Genomic DNA, 18058 nt, shown 5'->3' on the forward strand with positions numbered 1-18058 from the left:
TTAAATAGAAGGGAGAATTGAGATCATCTTTCCACTGGAGATGATTGGAAATTGACCTCAAAATTCCTTTTTAAAGTCTTACTCATTACAGCTGCAAAACTAATTTACAGGCATGGGAATTAAATGTATTGAAACATTGCATTTTTATTTGATGTTTATATGAGACATTAGCCTTGAATCAGCACTTGGACCATTGTGGTTTGAAATGAGTTTTATTGCAGCCTGGAATTAGCTTTATAATTCAGTAGAAGTATTCAACTCCATGACTACATTTTTTTTATTAAGATAAAGAGAAAAAGCAGACTTGCAGTTGTTAATTTGAGTTAGTGAGACTGAGCTTGTTTGAAAGTTTAAGCACCTTCTGAGATGGCAGTTCTTGACCTGTTCACATCCTTTAGAGGAAGAGGCCTTCTACCTTGTCAATTTGCAAGCAATTTCCTAATAAATCCTAAACTGGTTGAACAGTGCCACCTAGTGACAGATGTTGAGGAATGCACCTCCTCTCCCAAAGCTTTGGCTCAGTGCACCCCATTTTCTCTTTTTTTTTCTTTTTCTTTTCTGCTGTTTCCCATTCAGATACCAGTGAAGTCTGTATCAGAAACATATTTAACAGTATCCCATATCACTTGCTGTTCCCTTATTTATCCTAAACACCTTCTCAATGATCTCACTTAAAAAAAATAGTTAACTTTTGATATATATAGTTCTAGACTCACCAGCCCCTCCTCCTACTGAAGAGCTGAGGTGATGGTTTAAAAAGGGGTGGGAGCCATAAATTCATCAAGAAAAGCAAAATTATGTGCAATAATATGTGCCATTGAGTTTTGAAATTCCTTTTAGAATCCACAATTTTCCAGCTATCCTCAGATTTTCCAGATAGCTAGTTTTATCTGAAAGCTTTTAGGGAAAGCTGTGAAGCCTTTATTGTTTTTTTTTCTTTTAAATAATTGCAACTATTTCTTACTAATAGACTATTTCTTAATCTATTACAAAAAAAATTTTTACTTTTGTTAGCAACAGACAGTATTTTAGTTGCAGAATATAGTGAGCTACACACCACAAATAGCTTCACAAATTAGCCAAGTTTCTACACGTGTGGTCTGAGTACCACAGTAACCAGTCCAAACAAACATTGAGAAAACTACCCATTGGTGTATTGGGACTGTCCTGTAATTTGTATCCCTACCCTGTTGTTCTCATTGACTCAATTGTTTAAAGATTGAGACTCAGAGATACTTTTCCAACTCATTTTCTATGAAGCCATGTGTGTTTTTTTACTGGCATAGGTTTTAGAGTCCTTATATAAGACTCACCACCACCACCACCACCACCACCACCACCACCACTGCTGTTTGTATGGATCTTTAAAAATGGTAAAAGAGACTACTTGTGAAAGCTTGACAAAATGACACAATCACCACTGTAGCCTAAGCACCAACATAGAAATAAGTGGTTCCTATGGGCTGAAGCATCCCAGGGCAGCCCTGTTATCTTATTGAGCCAAGGTGGTGATTGGATATTGCTCCCAGCATTTGGGAAGAAGGAGTAGCAGAATATTTTTTTTTTCTCCTCTCTCCTACACAATCACTCTGTAATACTTAAGAGTGAGAGGCATGAAATAAAAGTGAAGTAAACTATTGAAGTTGTTTGGGAAACTTTCCTTAGTCATTCTGACCAGAATGAAAGTAAAACCAAATCATGTCAGTCTAGTTGTTATTGTATTTTCCCCTCACACCGACTAAGGGCCTGCTTTCCTGGAGTAAGTAAAACCTTCAATAACTAGATTTACCCTGAACTCTTTTTTTCTTCAACCCCTTCATTTAAAGCCACCCCCAAATGAGTTTAAATGTTAGCAAGAACCTGGTTCTAACACCTTTAAAAAACTTTTTTTTTTTTTTGGCTTTTTGGATCAAACCCAGCAGTGCTCACTGGCAACTCCTGGCTCTGCACTCAGGAATTACTTTTGGCGGTGCTGAGGGGACCATATGAGATGCCAGGGATTGAACTGAGTCGATCGTGTGCAAGGCAAAAACCCTACACGCTATACTATCACTCCGGCCCCTAGCACCTTTTATCTTCAATAGGTTATCGTAACATGTTCATCTAAACCTCCAGGAACCATTTCTGGGTGGATTATATAAAGCCAATATAAAGTGTAAATACTCTTTTATTTATTTACCTTATTTTTGTAGCAAGCAAATGAGTGAGGGATACCAAAAGTGGTTTTCTTTTTAAAGCTTACTTTTTTGGATGAATAGTCTGAAGATGTTAATAAGTTCTTAAAGATAAATGATCATAGTTCTTTTTTTTTTTTTTTTTTTTTTTTTTTTTTTTTTTTGCTTTTTGGGTCACACCCAGCAATGCACAGGGGTTACTCCTGGTTCTACACTCAGGAATTACCCCTGGCGGTGCTCAGGGGACCATATGGGATGCTGGGATTCGAACCTGGGTCAGCCTGGGTCAGCCTGGGTCGGCCGCGTGCAAGGCAAGCGCCCTACCCGCTGTGCTATTGCTCCAGCCCCGATCATAGTTCTTAACACCAACTTTACCAACTGCAGAGTATACATATACAGGGGTCACATGTGCCTGTCCATGTAGAAGCACTTTGAAATCAGATGACTTTTCACTTGCAGATTCTTGAATCAGAGCCTAGGTATCTGCTCTTTCTCCTTCCCCACCCCGAATTTTACAGAAATTGATGTGTTTGTCTAAGTAAGCTCAAGGCAAAGTGTCACAACAAAAACTAATTTGAATGCTTCCACAGAGCTGGTTATAATGAACTTTGTCAAAATTCTGGAGCTATTATTGATGCCCTCTCCTTAGAGACCATTAATCCAGAACTCTCAAGGTGAAGGTAGAACAAGAAGAAGATCCCCCACCTTAGAAAGTAAATGAATATGGGGCCAGAGTGATAGTACAGCAGGTAGGGCATTTGCCTTGCATGCGGCTGACCCCGGTTCAATCCCCGGCATCCCATATTGTCCCCCAAGCACTGCAAGGAGTAATTCCTGAGTGCAGAACCAGGAGTAATCCCTGAGCATTGCTGGGTGTGACCCACGAGAAATAAAAGCAAAAAACAGAAGAAAAAGAAAGTAAATGAATAAACTTAAAATTAAAAAATAATTTAGAACAGGGAGAAAAAAAGGGTTCACAGAAATAGATGTAATAAATGTTTTGGGCGGTGTTTTAGTCATTCCAGGTTTTTTTTTTAAGTCAAATAAATGGGGTTAGGAAGATTCATTCTGTAGGAAAGAGGTTTCCTGATGTCACTTCTGAATACCCTGCTCCCCTACCCCACCTTCATTAAATTTACAGTTCACCTGGCAAATTTATATTTTAAGATTACAACTCTAATTGCAACATGAAGACTTAAAGGAGAAAATTAAATAAGCTTATGGTCCAGCATTCAGATGATAACTCAGTTCCCTGAGGGACAACAGAGTCTCACTCAACCACTAGCAGCATTACTCATGTCTAATGAAACTATAAATAAGACTTTACAAAGTGTAGTTGCCTAGTTCTGTAGTGCAGTGCTGAGCACCCACTGTGGACGTGAACCCCACAGACCATAGTGTATCAGTTCAGCTCCAATCTCCCAATTTCATGCTTTAATGAACACATAAGTAATTTATAAGAGGAAAACGTTGTTTCCAATGTATAGAGGCTCTAGCAACAGTCTTCATTTGAAAAGATCAGTGAGGAATTAGGAAGTTTCTAGTTTTGTTCAAACAGGGATTATTGTTTGTTCTCTCTCTTTCTCTCATCCCAAGAATGATTTTCCTCTTGAGATACAGGCATAGAGTTAAACGTGGCCAGTTCCTGCAGGGCTCGTCTTTACTTGGTGTCCCTGGGGGAGGGAGGTCTCCTTAGCCAGCTGAGCCGTCTCCCTGCACTCTTAGTTTTCTGTGTTGATACAGTTTTCTGAGTGTGCCCCTCTTTGTTTGAGCCAGTCTCCATGTTTGTCTTATGTCTTTATGCTCATTTCTTCATTTCCTCCTCTGCTTCCCGTCAGCCTCCCAAAAAGATATGGGATTATACTCCTGGAGACTGCTCTATCCTTCCTAGAGAGGATAGAAAGGTAATTCTGCTCTGCCGCCTCCGTGGGCTGTGTGCGTGCTCTCTAGCCTGGTTAGTGTGAGTGTGTTGTGGGATTTTTTTCTTTCCTTTTATTTTCTTAAATCACTTAATAAATAATGACTTGATGATCAACTTTTTCTTTTGATTGGGTGATGAAACCACTTAAATTCTCTAAGACATAACACTGATACCTAGAGCAATTTTTAGAGCAATGACTTAGTCTTCTGAATGTAGAGTATTAGTTGCCATCATCGTACTATTGAGAAGAGGGAAAATAGGTCCTTCCTTGCAGGTAGGTTTTGTGGTATTTGTAGTTTTCTTTAGCAAGTAGAATAGTTTTGAAGTGCTGATAACTTCAGGATTTTGTTTTATATGCCTAATGCTGCATTCTTTGTTTTCATGCCTTTAACTAATTTCTAGTGAGCTTTTTGCATTTGAGTCATGCCATCTCTGCCTTATTAAAGTTTAACACTAAGGACATTTGTTTTTCAAACTTAACCTTTCATATTTTGTGCCTTTTCCCCAAACTAAAACCTTCTTTCCTGTCTTTTCTTTCTCAAACCAGACTAATCTAGAAAAAGATCTCCACCTCTACCAAACAGAGTTAGGGGCAGATTTAGAAAAAGTGGAGACGCTTAGTAAAGCCCCCACTACAAACCTGTCACAGGTATTTTCGAGATTTTTTTCTCACACCATTGGTTCCCTTTAAAGCTCTATTTTGGTTTTTTTTTTTCTCCCTTATTTGTCCTATGATTTTTGATGTAGTCGAGGTGATGAGTTACTTTACTGGCTATTTTCAAATTGCATGGCTTTCTGACTCCTATTTTCGATTCCTCGCCCCACAACTCAATTTTTGCTTGGATTTCTTTTGAGCTTGGCATCTTCCCAATGTGGGTTTTAAAAACCAGAATGGGTGGTGGTGGTGGCGGGGAACTGGGGAGTTAAACTACTTCCTTTTCTCTACATCTTTCTCTCCCCCTACTTTCAAGGGAAGAGCCTTTTAAATCCTTATCTTTAATACCCTCTGAATGTTCAGGGTGCTATTTGGGGGACAATTTCTGCTTTACTTTTGCAGTCCTGGGAGATACCAACCTCAAAAATCATTTTGAAAAAGAAAGCGGTGACTTGAGCGCCTTTTATATGCATGGCACCATTAGGTTCGTAGTGTCTGTAGTTGCACAGGTTAGAAAGTTCTCGATGGAAAAATGCACTCCGTGGACCAGATGGTCTAGCCACAAACAAGCATTTGAAACTGAACCTGCGTTGATATTTTTACAGAGAGCCGTGCCAGTGTGGTTTATTAAAGAATATGTCAGAAATGGAGTCCAAAGTAAATGGGCTCCCAAGGGGGAAAAAAATACCAAAAGCCTGGAGCCTTTCCTCCCCAACCTCTAGGCTTCCTAACCAAACAACGAAGACTCATAGGGAGAAAGAATATTTTGATAGAAAATAAAATGGGAATGCAGATATTGCTGAAGAGGTTGGGAAGGTCCACCACTGGGCTGAAAAATGCTAATGGGTTGTGTTACGCCTAAGCAGAACAAAGACAAGGAATTTTTGACCACCAGCCTAGGTGACTTGGGTATGAAAAGTCATGTGAGTGCCAGAGATTGAAATGAAGGAAGGAGTAACAAAATTAGACTATTATCATAACTGCCGGAGTCTGGGTGGGAGGGCCAGAATCCAGGGAATCGCAGACAGATGAGGGGAGTTGGGATTCGGGAACTCAGAATTATCAGAAGATGAGTTGTGTTGTGCAGCAGCAGTGCTCAGGGCCCCTTTCAGAACTCAAAAGAGGCGCAAGCGATAAGCAACAGTGTACTCCAGATGCAATGGGGTAGGGCAGGGAAAGTGGGCACCCCAGAGTGGAGACTGGCACCAGCTCTACCCACTGGGATTGAAGGTCTGAGCTAGTTCTCCAGACAGAACTGGCCTGTAGGTAAGTATACTACATTGAGCTGGGGGCGGGGGGCAGGGATGCTGGGCTCAAGAGGTCAACCTCCAAAAAACCAAATCAGTGATCACTTTTCAGAATAGTCCAAAGCAAGCAGTTCTATCACACATGGCTGGAGAGAAGCCATTGGAAAACTAAGGAAGCAACTACTCCCCTGAGGGCAGAGTCTGCATCCAGTACCCAGAGTCCTGCCCAGAGCAAGTGTGGTGAGCACAGTGCTTGACACCCATGTGAACCACCTTCCCATTGCTCAGTTACCTGCTTCCCCTAGACCCTAAGGAGTGCAAGATGTGCAGAGGGTGGTGCTCAGCTAACTCCCCAGTGGTCTTTGCTGTCGTGAGCACATCAGTTTCATCACAGCTAAAGGTCTCTAACGGCCGCAGCAGTGGCTGCTAAGACCCAAGCCAGCGATGGGGGATCTAAGTGCCTCAAGAGAGAGAAAGTATATGAAGAATCAGGGAGTGTTTCTCAGAGATGTTAGTTGAGACTAGTTTATTTGGTCTTGGGTTCAGGGGCCACTGAACCAGTGGTACTCAGGTACTATTCCTGGATCCATACTCAGGAGACCAGAAATGGTGCCAGGGATTCAAACGAGGGTTGTGGCAAGTGTCTTACCACCTGTACTGTTTGTCCAGTCAAGAGTTTAAAGGGTAGATAAAGCTGAAGTCCATGAAGGAAATAGGCATGGTAAAGAAGTGGACAGGATGTATTAAAGGGGTTAAGTAGACAAAATCAGCTCTGGTAGAAAATTAGGTTGGTCATAATGGAATGAATGGAGGTGAAAACGAAGGAACTGAGTTGTAGCAGCTCTAAACTCGTGGCTCGGAGATGATTTTCCCATAGACCAGGTTGGTGATTCAGGGTGTGCTTTTGGGAGGTGAGTGTCTCCACTCACTAGAGGATGAGCTGGAAGGAGACTCGCCAGCCAAGGCTGAGGGCAGGAGCTTTGGCAGCAGTGTAGGAATGTAGAGTATAGAGGTGAGAGCTCACCCCCCGCCCCCATGCCTGCAGACAGAGAGGTGTGAGCAGGTGGGGTGAGACAATAGAGGAAGCGATGGCAGGTCCTCTGGGCCTTCTGGTGCTTCTGGTGTAAAGAGCAAAGACTGGAGGAGTGGGATGGCAACAAGCACCCCTTTAGGATTTGGGCCAGGAAGCTGAAAGACTGGAGACATCACTGTGTTCCCCGAAAACACAAGTCAGATGGAGTGTATCTCAGGTCATTTCTATTTGAGGTGTTGGGGACCTACTGGGAAATATGCAGTAGACCAGGCAGCAAATACTGGGTCTCAGGAGCCAGGCAGGGGCTCACAAAGCCAGAGGAAGCCTCTGAAATGAAGTGATGTTTCATACTCCAAGAGACGTGAAAGATTATGCGGTGAACGGGGCGAGGGGTGGGGGTTCCTGTTGGACAAAGAATGACACACAGTTCTGAGACTACCTCGCAGGATGCCAGCTGCCATGTAACTGAAGCGGGAGTGGGAGGGGGAGCAAGAAAGTTTTGGAGAAATCAGAGGAATGTGGTGAAGGAAGAGAATATCTAAGAATCCCCCTCCAGAGAGCCCGTCAAACCCCTCAACCTCTCCCAGGGATGGCTAGTGGATTTGATAGCCGAGAGATTTCTAAAAACTGAGGGTTGCTGGGTATGGAATGGATGGAATCCAGAGTATGTGATAAGGAATCAAGGGCCCACTGGGCGTCAACTGCTGATGGGGTGCCTGTGTGGAAGGGCACGAGGTGGGGGGTGTTCCCAGAAAACTCAGCAGGCTCCTACTAGAGTCTGTTCCAGGTGGAGACTGGGGCATCACCCCCCCAGTGAGTGGAGAACCATCCCCGCCCGCCTGTGGGACAGATGTCAAAGGCAAGAGCCTCATGCTGAAGAGGAGGGGCAGGAGAGGCCAGGGCAGGTGCAGAGGCCAGGGGTGACCTCGAGAGAAATTGCTGCCTCTCGGCTGCCATGGGAGCATGGAGGGGCATGCTGCCACCTTACCTGGACAAAGGTGTCCATGAAAATGAAAGGTGCAGCAGGTTGAGCGAAAGAACCCCTGCTCAAGTCGCCTTCCCTCTCCCTCTTCCATCTCTTCCTTTTATCTCTCTGGCTTCGTGTGCGTTTGTGTGTCTCTCTCACCTTTCTCTAAGAATCTGTTCTCCACAAGCTATTTTCTTTGATGTAGTCTTTATCGGGGATAAGAGTGTATCCCCGAAGTTAGCTTTTTATATGGATTTAGAAAACTCACACCCACTTCTAAAACAGGCATATCAAACCTTTTTCCCTTTTACTCTCATAAACAGCACAGTACCCTAATCAAGGTGATTATGATGCCTTTTTTTTTCTCTGCATGAAGCTTGCGATTAATTGTATTCTTCCTTCTGTGCAGCAGCCTGTAATTTGGTACAGTGTTTCCTACTCTTAGACTGAAGTGAAGCTGCACTTCACTAAGTGGGGAGACACCCTCCCCCCAACCCCCCACACACACTTTTAAAAGCTGCAGGGGGCAATCAAGGACTCTTAAACTCATTGGGCTGTCAGGGGAAAGTGTCTTAAAAGGCTCATTTCTGCACATTCTGAAATTGAACTGTCTGGCGACCCTCTCTCTGGGTGTGGCTCCTGGGGTGTGTGCAGGAGTGTGTGGTGGGCTTGGCAGTGGGCTGTGAGGGCTGCGACCAGCTGGTGAAGGGTGTGCTGTCTGCCATTATTGCATGTTAGCCAAATGGTTTTCCATGGTGGGGGTGGAGGTGGGGAGGGAAGGGGATGCAGCCAAAGATTCAGAGAAGGTAGAGACTATCTTCGGATCCCCTCAACAGCCTCCACCCCAGAGCTGTTGCCCGCTGGGAAGCGAAAGGCCAGGCAGTGCAAGAACTCACTTGCCTGCAAGTCTTCCCAAAGCAGGAGCGCGGATGCCGTCCCTCCAGGGCCCCCTGACACCCAGAGGCACATCTCTGACTTAGAAAAAAAAGAGGGATCTCTCCCTTCGCCCCCGCTGGAAATATCTAAATCAGAATAAATCATCTATTTTTATTTCCTTCACATTTACAGAGTTCAGCGGTCAGCCCCTCTCTGGACGTTTCCTCGGAGCCCCCTGGATAGTAAGTTGCCACGCTGTGTACATGGCTTCCTGTCTTGAATGTCTGAAATGGGAAAAGGTTTGCACTTTGGACTCTTTGCCCTGTTCGTAGGCTTGAGCAGTTTATGACTGCAAAATCTAGCAAAAACGGATGCTTCAGTTTGTTTTCAAAAAATTCTTAAAATAATTTTTAAAATTTTTAATCATGAACTACAGAGTTACAAAGTTACTCATGATTAAGTTTCAGACAAACACTGTTCCAACATCAGACCCTTCACCAGTGTCCACGTCCCTCCACCAGTGTCCCCAGTTTCCCTCCTGTCTCCGGCTTTGCTGCTTCTGTGGTAGGCTCTTTTCCCTCTCTCATTGTCCTTCCCAAATTTATCCCATCACCTCCACTCCAGTGGCAAGCACCCTACTGAAGAACAGTTCTCCTACTCTTCCTTTCTATTACCTTCCGGGCTTTGTTACTCTCTTACAAAGTTTCTTTATATACCACACATGAGAACTACCATACTGTGAGTATTCCTCTCTCTCTGACTTCATCCAACACGATACTCTCCAGATCCATCCACAGAGCAGCAAACTGCATGACTTTTTATCATTTCTTACTGCAAAATAGTATTCTGTTGTGTATATGTACCATTGTTTCTTTATCCAGTCATCTTTTCTTGGGCACATGGGTCATAGGAGTTTTTTGTCTTCTTTTCTTCTAAATTAATTTTGTGCTGCTTCCTATTAGGTAAGCTTTCACTGTGTTGGCATCCTTTCCTTTAGAATGTGAGTTGATTGATTTGCATGAATTTAGAATCTAATGGCATCTCATTGACTGATACTTGGAGGGAGGGTATGTGTGACAAGACAAGGTGATGCTGGGGCCCTTGGGCCGGACCCATCACAAGAGGGGCCCCACTCACTTATCTGATTCTGAGATGTGGATTGAGCTCTCCATATCAGATCTTAGGGTTATGCCAGACTGTTCTGTGCACATCCCATTCACTTCTTCTGGGGGTGGCCACCAGCCCCTTTTCTGTCCTTCCCCAGCCATTCTGAGCCCTCTGCCACATGGATCTCAAGACTGATTGTACACAGAAACCATCTGAACAATTTCAAAGCTGCTAAATCCTGTGCCCTGCCCTCAGAGATGATTCTGATGTCATTGTCATGATTGTGGTCTGGCCCTCAACCATATTATTAGAAAGATTAGAGAACATTGGAAATATTAAAACTTTCCAGGTGATGCACATCAGAAGGCTCTACCTGCTGACTTACTTCTAGTACTTAGCCACACAGCTGACCCAGCGGAGATGGTTTTAATGCCTCTTCGCACCCCCACCCTCTTTATAAATGGTAGCTAGAAAGCATTTCAACTTGCACCAATGAGCCCTAGCTGAGCATTCCTTGCCCAGTATCATAATGGTGCCTCTTTTGACACCTCCATTTGCTGCATGTTTAAATGATACTCATGTATTCGTACAATTGTTAATAAACGATGAAGTCCTCCCTTGAGGAAAGAAACTGCCCTGGTACCCCCAGTAGATTTGGAGCTTATTTTTACAGAAGCATCTTCTCACCATCTTATCTCCTGTGAAATAGGACAAGGAGGAAAAGCACACAACTGCCCATTTCTTATGGGCTGGGTAAACCCATTATAAGCTTACTTGTACAAGTAAAAGGCTGCTTTTGTTTAAATGCTGAATTGATGGAATTTTAGGGGTAGGGATCAATTATTCTGGTCATTGGTCATGTGCTACCTGCCTTGCCAAAGAGATATTTTGCAAACATGTTTTTATTTGAAAGTCAGTCGGCTGGAATTTTACTATTTTCATGGAAAATTGGAAAAACCTAATCTTTTTAGTGCAACAGCCAAATCTTTAACTAGATCTATTCCTGTTTTTTTTTTTCTATAAATACGTGCATTAGTGATTTCACATGTCCCAGAGAGGAAGAATAAATTGGGAGGCTATATTAGGGCAATAGTTAGAGAAAAAAAATGGTGCCTTAGAGATAGTTCGTGAAGAATGAATGGAGAGGCTTTGGGCCTGCTGGTGTCAATCAAGCCAATATCCACCAATATGGCAGAGAATCTTCAAAGCTCAGACACAACATCAGGACCTCCTCATCTTTCTTCCTTCATTCTGGGCTCTGAGGGTGACTCTCTTTACTTTTAATTATTATTTGTAGAGGGCCTTATCCGGGTGATTCAGTTTGGTCATACAGGAATGATAGTTTGATGCCTAGGGGTCACCAGGGAAGGTCACAAATCAAACCCTGAGATTACCATCTGCTAGGTGTGCCCGCTGCAGCTGAAGCTATCCCTTGGCCCTGATTCTCTTACAATGGCTGAACTGTGCCATCAAAATCAAAGATGACACAAGGGTCCCGAAATATGCTCGTGGAGGTGCAGCCCACCAGATGACCTTGGGCTAAATAAAGGTTGTGGTTTTTTAAGGTCACAATTTTTCACAAACTCTCCGTGGTCCCATGGCCACCTTTTTAATCAAATTGACAGTTTGTCATTTTCAGAATTCACCTGGTAAATGCCTGATCATACCAGACCTCTCCCTGCCTCTGCCGTTTTCATTATGACACAGTGCTATCCTGGTATCTAAAACCTGTTTGCCCCCCATCTATAACCACTATACACACACACACACACACACACACACACACACACACACACACACACACACACTGCTTCTGGTGTGTTGGCTGTCTTTTTCCTTAGCCCTACTGGAACAACGCACCATGCTAGATATTAGAAGAGTGTAAGATAAAGATAATTCAGAAGCTCATGCATTGCTTTTAGAGATTCTGGTTGAACCAGATCACCAGCATTGCATGGACCCCTGAGCACAGCAGAGTGGCCCCAAGCAATGTGTCAAATACGGCCCAATCCTCCCCCGACATATACTGTCTCATCATGGTTTGGGAGACAAAGACACATCTAAATAACTGTTAATAAATTTAAAAAAATGGCAAAGTGGCAAATGAATGAAATAGAAACTCTAAGGAGGAAAAGTATTCAGGAGAAGAGGCAACCTGCTTAGGCTGTCAAGGTTGGGAGCACAAATCTGGAATAAATGAGTTTCCACAACTTATTGATCATTTACACAGAGCCATATGCCAGGCCCTATGCTTATCATCCTAGGTACCTTACCTCATTTAGTCCTCCGAATAGTCCTCATCACACATCAGGTGTTACTTTTGACCCCCCACTTTATAGGTGAGGAAATAGGTGTGCAGAGACAATGTACCCCCAAGTTTCCGTAGCTGGTATGTGGCAAAGTTGTAGCCAGAGTGGAAAAAAGAAGTTCTAGAACCAGAGGGGACCAAGATCAGCAGCAAACACTCATTTGCACCAATCTGAGTCTAAATTAACAGAAGGCATGCAAAAATTTACTGTTTTTGAGTGATTAAAGAAAACAGTTCAAGTGACTGCATTAATACTATGCAGAATTTAAGTGGACTAGTACAAGCTGTTTAAAAGCAATGATTTTCAGATGCGCTAAAATTTGTGTACATAAAAATATCTGATGTTCTGTTTACCAAGGACTCTTATTTGTATCATCAAAATTGGTCTCCAAAGACTCCTCTTGCTTGGCTGTTGCCTACCACTCATTAAGCACTTGGCAGAAATACGTGAGCTTTTTGCTTCTTGTTCTTCAACAATTTGGAGATTGTTGAGTAATTCAGATTTAGTTTTCTCCCAGTTTGTTTAAATTAATAAGGTTTTTCCGTAGTTGGTACTGGTGAGAAGCCAGAACCATGTGCAGGGCCTAACATGTAGGGAAGTGCACAACAAATGTTTACAGCATAAACGAGTGCATCTATAAATCTTAATTAACTGAAATCCAATTCACTTAGCTCTAAGGCAGGCAACTTGTGAACTGAATCTGACTCCTTTTGCTGGAGGGATGGGAATGATGTGCTGAAAGAAACATTGGCAAGAGTTGACTTAACCCAAGTTGACTGAAGAAAGAGGAGTCACATATGGCCCCAGCTCAAGAACTTGGTAGCAGCTGGAGAAGTGATGGTGTCATTTGAAATCCACTTTCATATGTTGGAAGAGTGCAGTTCAGAATTTTATTAATCAACACATATTAAAAGAACCTAGGAACACGAGAAGAAATTCAGCAATAGTCCCAGTAACTTAATATAACTACCCGTCTTCAAAGAAGTATTTTTATAGTTGGATTATAGCTCCAGTTTTGCATTTCATTTACAGATAGTTATGAGATCCAAAAATCTATATTGTAGGCTGCTCGTTTTAATCATTTCTTAGTAAAATCTCAGCACTGGTAAATACTAATTTTTTTTTCCCCTCCCTCACCAAAGAACTTTACTCTATTTGGCCAGAAGGTGACACTAAAGAACAATCTGCTCTTTTGCTGATTGATGGTGATGGGACCATGGAGAAAGCCCCTTTTTTCTTTTGGTTGGACTTAAAATTAAGCCACAGTCATAACCTGAAGAACTATAGAAATATTAAACTACCACATCTTAAGAATCTCAGTGCACATAGGCATTTGATTTTATAGGATCACCTATTCTATGATAATAATTGGACAACAGTACAGGGCAGCAGGCCTAAAACTAATGGGATAAAGTGTTTACCTTTGGGGATTCAGTGTGATGTGGAGACAGACTTGTAAGTAGCAATGAGGTCCCGTTCCTTAAAGGTCAAGATGGAACTCAGGAAGAGAGGGCCTCTGTATTGTGGGGGAAGAAAGGAAGGCTCCATTTGAAGGTGCAGCTAAGAAAAAGTAAGTAACAACATATTATGAATACAAAGATTAAAAGTAAAATTTTTACAAAATTGGGAAGTTTCAGTCCCTTACACTTCTATGTTCCAACAGACCTTTTTGGGGAAGAAAACAAGAATTTTTTAAATGAAACTGCCCTTTCCACATTGTGTAGATTCCCCCAAGGCCACAAAATAAAAAGTTACTATTTTCCTATTTAAAATTTTTTTCCCTTTCCAAATTTTTATCTGTTATGCTGTTAAAAATGGAGTTTCAGGTACACAGTATTCCAGCTTCACACTCAACACTGGTTTCAGCCTCCCTTCAACCAAATTATTGTTCAGGACTCCCTACTATCCCACCAACTCCCCCTGGGTAAACTCATCAAAATACATAATTATATTCTGGGTCACATGTTTACAGTAGTTCTAATACTTATGGTTTTGATGTATACTTACATCACCTCACCACCTCCAAAGTGTCCGAGACCATCCACCAATGTCCTTATGTTCTATCAGTCTACCCCGTCATTCCTCCCCTCTCTCCCTGCCTGACTTGATACTCTCAGTAGTCCCAGGCCAAAGATTTGCCATTATTTGATACCTTCCGTTCCCCTGTTCCTCTTTTCTTCCTGAAAACACCAAGTGGTTTTGAATAATGAATGTAAAATCCACAGCTATATATCCTTTAGTCTGTTTTGTTCCCTGTTGAACTTGAAGAGTGACTGACACTTAGCAGAAGTTCAGCAAATGTTTACTGTATGAATAAATGACCACTGGAATGGTGGGATGGAATCTTTTCTAGAAATTTCACTGGTAGTGGTTTGTAGAGTTGATCAGAGATGTCTGAGGGTAATTGTGTGGTCTCTGCAGGGGTGTAGGGGAGTCAGGGTGAGGTGAGACCCAAAGGGGCAACAGGAAAAGGGGTTAATATGAGCTGGATCAAATACAGGGAAAAAGAGGAACCTGGTGACTAACTTCTAAGAAAAAGGAGGTGAAAGAAAGGTGGTTGATTCCCTGGAGTTGGTGATGGGGGCTGAGGCACAGCACCGGTTTAGCTTGGGACATGTTGGGTTTCAGATAACTTCGGACCCTCCAAGTGGAGATGCTCAGAAAGCTTTTGAAGGCATGTGTCAGGCGCTCAAAGAAGAGCTTATAAACAGACTTTTGCAAGGGGAGACGGGTTCTGGGCCATACCTAGTAGTGTTCAGGAGACCATATGTGGTGCTGGGAATCAAACTTGGACTAGCTGCATATGAGGCAGGTGGTTTAACTCTTTTACTATCCCTGTCTGTTCCCTGAGATAACTGATTTGACAACATTTTAAGTTTCACCTTGCCTTTTAGTTTTACAGCTAAAAGAAATTAAGGCTAAGAGCAATTTGCTTTTCCCCATTGCTGTTTTATTTTTGGTTTTGTGGGCCATACCCAGAAGTGCTCACAGCTTACTCTTGGTTCTACACTCAGGAATTACTCCTGGTGGGCTAGGGGGACCATATGGAGTACCAGGGATCAAACCCAGCTTAGCCAAGCGCAAGGCATATTCACTACTCATTGTACTATTGCTCCAGCCCCCTGTTTCCCATTTTTAAACTAAGTGGGTTTGCCTCAGCTGTGACACATTCCTTGATGGAGTCAGGCTGGGATCACAGCTTGCCAGGACCCCGCCTGCGCGTCCAGAACCCGCCTGCTAGTACAACTGGAAACTGTCAGCCCTGCGATGATTGCTCTGTTCTCTCACTTTATTCTTCCAGTGAGTATGTTTTTGTTGAATTCCCTTAAAACTCAGCAGCCAGCTTTGTCTTAGCTCTTAGCTCAGTCTTAGCTCTGTCTTAGAGGGTGAGTTATCCCTGCGGTCTGCTAGTTTGCTCTTTTGTTTTGTGTCTTTTGGGGGGTGTTCCCCAGAAATGCTGGAGCCCACTAGAGCAACGGTCAAGCAGTGCTCCTCAGGCCTTGTGAAGCCTGGAATTAAAGCTGGGACCCTGGGCCTTCCAGGCATATGCTCAAGCTCTTTGAGCTCTCTCCGTGGCCTGGCTAGCATTATCTGAACTGAAAGCTATCTCCGTCCAGGTTGTTCAGTGCTGATCGTCTGAATGGAACCTGTTTTAGTTAAGTAATCAGTAGCTGCTAATCCTGACCGGGCCTTTCTCAATCAACCTGGACTACCAAGCTGCTGTATTTTTTTCCCCCAGCTTTTGGTTTGGGACCATATCTGGTGGAAATCTGGGGTTATTCGTGGCTCTGTGCTCGAGAGTGACCCCTGGCAGTGCTCAGAGGCCCATATGAAGTGTTGAAGATTTGAACCAGAGATCAGTGGGGTGCAAGGCAAGAACTCTCTGCGCTATCTGTCTGGTCCCAGCCTGTTTTCTTTAATCCTCTCTGATCTGTTTGAACATAGCAAAGGTCCAGGAACTCTGGGGCTTTGGAAAATGCCTTCACTGCTCTGGTCCCCAGTTTACCCTTTGGTATAAGAAGACCAAAGTGCTTGTCTTTCCAACATATGGAAATATGATGAAATAATAGATTTTAAATATGCCATTTCAGAACTGTTAGATAATAGTTTTTAAATAAAGAGCACCTCAGTTGCAAAGCGTTGCACATCTGGAAAAAGCTTGTTGGCTTTGGTATCAGAAAGAAAACAATTGGCTCTAGCAAATCTGTTCTGAGAGATTTCCTGAGTGCTGGTTCATCATTTTGGTGGGAAGGCTGGGGGAAAAAATAGTGATAAGGGGTGGATTAAAGCCAGAGCGTCAGGGGCTGTGAGTTTGGATGACTGATGAGGTAGAGGAGTTGTGAGGTCAGGCTGAGAGTCAGGGCTGGAGCAAGTTGGGAGCAACTATGTGAGAAGTTCTGACCTGGGACATTCCAATCTGGGCTCAGTCAATTTTAGGGAACAGTGAACAGAGACAAAGGAAGAGGATGGAAACCACTTTAGCCACTGCCCAGTTCTGAGGGAGGACTGGAAGCCCCAAACCAAGGCAAGTAGAGCTTTAGATACTGTCCCCTTACAAAATGGATGCAAGGGTTGCCATGGCTGTTTGTTGGCAGGAACTAAATGGCATCTACACATGGATCTTTTTTGCAGCCACGGTTATACAAAAAAAGTAGAAATGGTGAAGAACAGAATCTAAAAACTTAACCAAAAGAAAAAGCGTTAAAGATCATCCCGAAGCAGCTGGTGGTTGCTTTGGATGCGAAAATAGCCCCATCACTGGCAGCTTGGGTAGAGCGAAAGAGATGGCCGGGCATGTGTTAGAGCAGATGCAGCACTAACTGCATCATTCCCTGTGGAATCCAGCTGCTGATGAGAGGAGGGCTGGAGAGAGGCATTACAGCAATTCTGTAAACTTTTCTCTATACTTGGTCACATTCCTAGTAAAATATTGGAATAAAGAAATTCCACCAAGCCATGCACATCTTCAGAGCTAGAAAATTCATTTTGAACAGAGCAAATCAGATTCATTTGGCAGGAAAAGCAGCCCAGTGGAAGCCTGAGCATTCTGCTGTGGGAAGGGGTCACTCACTCACTCACCTGTGTCCCCGGGTGAGGCCGAGAAACCTGGGGTTAGGGAAGAGGGAGACACAGCCAGTGAGGATTCTTCATATTTTTTTCTGTGCCCCACCTCATTCCAGAAAGGATTTGTGGTAACTTGAAAAAATAAATACCTCGAATTTCAAGGAGATGAAAATAAATGAAGGGTCTAAATGAACAATAGTTTATACTATCAACATGGGTCCAAAGTTCTGAACACAAGTATTGAGGAGAAGCGGGTGGGAAGCCTGGCTGCTTAACAAGAACATGTAGGGTCCCAGGTGCCACTTGCTCTCTTGGGTTCCCAAGGCAGCAGGGCCACCTCCTCTCCTGGTCCATTTCAATTTTCTTTCAGCCAAGGGCTGTTCTGCAAAGAATAGCCTGGAAAAGACCCAAGTAGTGGGCTTGAAATCGCCGACACTGATAGGCCTCTAAGTGGAACACTTCAGTGAGGTCCTTGTGCACTGTCACTGGGGCCTCAGCTCCCCTGCCTGGCCTTCCCCCACCTCTTCCCTCCCAACTCCTGTCCTGCCCACCCCTTTCCCCTCTTCCTGCCTGCCCTCTAGCATCTTTCATCCCTTCCCTCCAGTCCTTTCTTCCTCCTTCCCTCCTGCCATCTCCCTGATCCCTCTCTGCCTTTGTCCTATGATCCCCATACCTTACTCCCATCCTAGGCACTGTATCCCAGAT

The 18058-nt window shown here is 43.5% G+C and overlaps 1 protein-coding gene across 50 annotated transcripts in view; it reads left to right on the forward strand.

Annotated features, from left to right (window-relative positions):
* SORBS1 (sorbin and SH3 domain containing 1) overlaps nt 1-18058 on the forward strand; it is a 242969-nt gene that overhangs the window by 186691 nt on the left and 38220 nt on the right. For 24 of the 50 annotated variants that reach the window (XM_055119327.1, XM_055119332.1, XM_055119329.1 and 21 more), the window contains one exon: nt 9066-9115. In XM_055119327.1, coding sequence (XP_054975302.1) covers nt 9066-9115 — 50 coding nt within the window. Of the gene's footprint in view, nt 1-4012; nt 4079-4642; nt 4745-9065; nt 9116-18058 lie in introns of all 50 variants that reach the window. The other 26 variants (XM_055119308.1, XM_055119309.1, XM_055119317.1 and 23 more) reach the window with 3 other exon arrangements.

This window comes from Sorex araneus, chromosome 11, assembly GCF_027595985.1.
Source record: "Sorex araneus isolate mSorAra2 chromosome 11, mSorAra2.pri, whole genome shotgun sequence".
Classification (NCBI taxonomy): Eukaryota; Metazoa; Chordata; class Mammalia; order Eulipotyphla; family Soricidae; genus Sorex; species Sorex araneus.